At 45.4% G+C, this 5,000-nt stretch overlaps 1 protein-coding gene across 1 annotated transcript in view; it reads right to left on the bottom strand.

Moving 5' to 3' along the window:
- The window catches only part of dnah5 (dynein, axonemal, heavy chain 5), a gene marked incomplete at both ends in the record, with an annotated part of 140,136 nt that overhangs the window by 106,755 nt on the left and 28,381 nt on the right, over window positions 1-5,000 (bottom strand). The window contains 4 exons of the mRNA XM_084471872.1: window positions 1,216-1,309; window positions 2,695-2,891; window positions 3,322-3,585; window positions 4,838-5,000. The exon at window positions 4,838-5,000 is cut by the window's right edge and continues 18 nt beyond it. Coding sequence (XP_084327998.1) covers window positions 1,216-1,309; window positions 2,695-2,891; window positions 3,322-3,585; window positions 4,838-5,000 — 718 coding nt within the window. The remainder of the gene's footprint in view (window positions 1-1,215; window positions 1,310-2,694; window positions 2,892-3,321; window positions 3,586-4,837) is intronic.

Below are 5,000 nucleotides of genomic sequence, written 5' to 3'. Positions count from 1 at the left end.
TGTTTCATGCTGTAACCCTCCTCACCCGAGGCCTGCTCCTGTCCATCCGCTAGCTCCCCCCCTCCCGGTCGCTACATTAAGCTACCTTTAGCCACATCCAGCGCCACTCCCATCAGTAGCATCCCCTCCTCCCGGTCGCTACATTAAGCTACCTTTAGCCACATCCAGCTCCACTCCCATCAGTAGCATCCCCTCCTCCCGGTCGCTACATTAAGCTACCTTTAGCCACATCCAGCGCCACTCCCATCAGTAGCATCCCCTCCTCCCGGTCGCTACATTAAGCTACCTTTAGCCACATCCAGCGCCACTCCCATCAGTAGCATCCCCCTCCTCCCGGTCGCTACATTAAGCTACCTTTAGCCACATCCAGCGCCACTCCCATCAGTAGCATCCCCTCCTCCCGGTCGCTACATTAAGCTACCTTTAGCCACATCCAGCTCCACTCCCATCAGTCAGCCTGCTGATCAAAGCCTCCGCTGACACAGAGGTCTCGTGTCGCGTGGCGGCATTTGATCATCGCCTGTCATCCTCCACGTCTTTTGAACGTAATGCCAAAAAAAACATATTGTCCATAACAGAGCTGTGTTCATGATTGGGTCACCTGGCCCGGGGTCTGAGTCAGACAGAGCCGCTCTGCTGAGCCATGAGCGCTGCGGCCGGGGGCCATTAGACAGAGTGATTAATGGCCACACCTGTCCATCCTGGACACTAGAACATGGACGTGATGTTCCAGTCTGCTAATGCTTCGATCTTACACAGGATGCATCCATTTATTTATCGATATATTTATGTATTTTAATAACCCATTTAATGTTTTCTCGGAATAATGCGTGGCCCTTCATTGTTTGTGCCTTTCATTGTTAAGTAACTGATTTGTTATCATTGATTTTATTGATCTAGCCTGCTTTATCGTTGGCTTCCTTTGGCACATGTTCTGAAATGATTCAATGATTGATTGCCTTGGTGGTTGATGTTTCTGGTGATGAAGAGCATGAGGCAGTGAAATAGACCATATCATATACATGTAAATATAACATAAATCCCAAAGGGGACAAGGGGAATGATTATTATAATATATGCTGTCACATTTATAGAACGGCATATTATCCAAAGCCTTAAATTTTCACGTTTTATGACTTTGAATGAATTCAACTCCAAGCCGTTTGATAGAGCCAGAGGGACGGACAGAGGGACGGACAGAGGGACAGGTCCTACCAGCCAGGCTCCTGTGTGTGGTCTCTTCGTAGTCGGACTCGCTCTCACTGCTCTCTGGTTTCAGGGCCGCCATTCGCCTCTCGCTCATCTTCTTCTGAAAGCGGATGTGAAGTAATGTGAGGATTAAATCCCACATTTCATCACGGTATCTAGTGTTATAATAAAAGCATTGAACATCATCAGAAAGATGGAAAGAAAAGTCAATAGTCATAGAGTCATAGCCAGGACGCCCACACGTCAAAAGAAAGAATGAAAGAAAGAAAGACCAGACAAACAAACACATTAACTAACTAACAAACAAACAAACAAACAGAATAATGTAACAAAAGATCCTGTCGCTGCCTCTGGTAGTTCAGACCAGAACACTGATGGACTTGCAGCTATTGGATTTCAGGAGGGAGTCTTACCTGCAGCCACAATGCCAATCCACTAAAGGGACCTCTTAGTCCGTCTTTTGATGTAGACACATTTCCCGCCCCAAACCATCACCTTTAGAGAACTGAACTAGTGTTGATGCAGGCAGGAAAAAACCCTTCATGTAGAGGAGAGTGCACTTTGATGAAGAGTGGCTCCCATTACCCCTTACAGGTACAAAACCATACAGTACCCCCATACAGTTAATTATTCATGAATAGGATAATTATTAGTATATTATATTATTTATATATATATATATATATATATATATATATACATTAATTATGTATTTATTAATATAATAGTATATTATATTATAGCATTATATTATATTATATTATATATTTTATTATATTATTGATAAACATTAATTATGTATTTATTAATATAATAGTTATTATTATTAATATTCTTACTAACATTCTCATTATGATACATTGTTATTATATGTTATTATTTAGACATGCTTGAGTGTGTTCAGCACCCTTCAGTCTCATAATAATGACACAGCTGAATGATGATACCGCTAATGATAATCATAACTAGGGCTGGGCAACGATTAAAAGTTTTAATCGCGTTAATCGCATGAGTACTTGTGATTAATCGCGATTAATCGCATTGTTACACGCAAAATCCAATAATGAATTCAAAAGTAGTGTATAGCGCACTTTCATTGTAAATGCACTGCCGTCTGAACGAAAGTGCCGTAACATTTGTTGTGCAAACAGATTTAACATCGAGTTCCGTACCCTTCTCCATGTTTGTTTATGAAGTCATGCGCAGCAGTAAGCAACACACTAGGCTCGCTCACCATGGACTTTTACTAAATACAAGCCAGTGAGCAACAGACTTTTTACAATAAGAAAATAAATAATAAAAACTGCGTTAATGCAAGATAAAATAATGCTTGGCGACAATTAATGAATTAGTTAACGCGATAATAACGCGTGAACTTGCCCAGCCGTAATAATAAAAATCCACCCCGTTGCCAGGGGTAACGGCCATGCCTCCAGGGCAGCCCCATCCATCTGACTCCAGGAGGGGGTGGGCCTCAGAGCTCACCTTGGAGATCCTCTCCTTGCTCCACTGACCCACTCCCTTGTTGGCGCTGACCACACAGTCCACGGCCCGGTTCAGGGCCTGCTGCACCTCCTCCAGCGCCGGCACCAGGGCCACGTTGGGGATGGAGAGGATCACGTTGGCCCGGAATATGGCCTGGTTTCCGGTCCTGATGCTGCGGCTGGGAGGGTCGCCCTGGGCTACGGGAGCGGGCGTGGGGAATCGTGGGTTTGCCATAAGATCGATAAGAATCATTAGATCCTGTTTCCCATGTGATGTCGCCAACGCACCCCAGATATGACTTGTAGCTACAGTAGTAACTGTTTATTGACTAAACCCAAAGCCACCTCGCTATGCTTCATCCTGTGCTAATACAGAGCAAAATACACATCAAATATCTGTTTTAATCTGCCAAGCTGCAATGCTACAAATGCTACTGCTATCAATACAAAAACTACTACTACTACTACTACCACTACCACTACTACAACCACTACTACTACGACAAAATAATACTAATAATCGGATCTGTCCTAGACAAAGCGATCTAGAGCACCTGAGCACATGTATGTCACTCCCTCCCAGGAAGTGCGTCAGGCCCTACCCCAGGAAGTGTGTGTCACGCCCTACCCAGGAAGTGCGTGAGCGTGGAGGCGTGGATGCGTCGGCGCAGGGCCTCCAGCGTGTTGCGCGTCAGCCGCAGCAGCGCGTCCACGTTGCGGTGGTTGAAGTGGGACAGCAGCTCCTGGGCCTCCTCCTCCATCACCTCCAGCAGGTCCCTCTTCTTCCTCCGGCCCCGCACCGGGGGCGAGGCCGGGGAGGGGCCCCCGGGGGCCGGCGGGGCCAGGGTGTTCCTGGAGAACAGGCGGGCGTCTGACCGGCCGTCCTCCTCGCCTGGGAGATCAGGGGGGGGTAGGGGGGGGGGGGAGAGTCGCTAGTTCGATACCCAGCTGGAGTTGTCCCTGAGTAAGTCCCCTCAGCCTGCCTGCTCCTGACCAGCTGGCCGTCACCTCGCGTGGTCGACTCCGCCGTCGGTGTGTGAATGTGTGCGTGAACCGTTGTTGAAGTCGCTTTGGATAAAAGCGTCTGCTAAGTGTGAAATGCAATAAATGTTTAAATACTGTCAATGAAGGATGCACACAGAGAGCATATTTTTATGGCAGAATTCGTTATCAGTGGCTAACCTTAAAAAAACTAAAACGTTATCTTTATCCAAGCTATAAGACTTCTTTTGGGATTGTTGAAATGTAAGATCCTAATCTAAAATTGTTAAACTTTCTGTTTTTGGTCTCTATGTGTGTGTGTGTGTGTGTGTGTGTGTGTGTGTGTGTGTGTGTGTGTGTGTGTGTGTGTGTGTGTGTGTGTGTGTGTGTGCGTGCATATGCAGGAGTGTGTGTATGCAAGTCCATGTTTAATGAACAATCTTCCTTTCTGTTCTCTGTGTGCGTACATCATATCCACCGAGACAGGCGTTCTGTACGACTCCATCATCAAATCACCTCAATTAAAATCAGTCTGAACATTTTTCCACGTGATTCGGCACATTGTGTCAGTGCTGTAGTATTTGGTCTTCCATCATACACTCTGCCTCTATGGCTCCCCCTACAGGCTACATCAGTAACTGATCTTCAGTGTTGTGCAAGTTCATACTTCACATGAACTAGTTCAAAGTTCAGTTCATACAAAAGAAAATGAATCAATTCACGTTCATAGTTCACCAATTCAGTTTTGAACTAGTTCATGTTCAGTTCATTCAGTTCTTTTAGAAACTGAAGAACTGAAGAAACTGTATTCTGTGCTTATCTTTTAAATGAATCCTCTCCATTACCAGCTGCCCATCACTACAATCTCAAATTGTTGTGGGTATTATTTGTACACCTGTTTCATTCATAACAACTAAGGCAGTAACTCTATTTAATAATCATGTCATCTGGACCTAAGCATCAATTCAGAATGTCACAAAATCTGAACTGGTTCAAGTTCAAGTTCTTTAGTTAAAAATATATTACGTTCAGTTCAAAGTTCATAGAAAAATGAACTTGTTCAATGAACTAGTTCTTTTGAACTAGTTCATGCACAACACCGGTGATCTTTCACGAGTGATGAACATTGAACACACTCGTACATTGTCCCGTGTGAAGTTTACCGTCCGCGTCGACGTGGTCGAGGGCTTTGGCCTCGGTCTGACCGGCGGGCGTGGCCTCCTGTCCCTCCTCCTCTCTGTGGCCGTTGTCAAACTCCAGCAGCATATTGATCAGCTCATTGGCTGCCTCCTCCACCAAGGAGCTCTTGGTGTGGAGGCTCTGGGC

The sequence above is a fragment of the Micromesistius poutassou genome, assembly GCF_964030765.1.
Source record: "Micromesistius poutassou genome assembly, chromosome: 8".
In the NCBI taxonomy this organism is placed as follows: Eukaryota; Metazoa; Chordata; class Actinopteri; order Gadiformes; family Gadidae; genus Micromesistius; species Micromesistius poutassou.
This window is presented reverse-complemented; position numbering and strand designations above follow the sequence as displayed.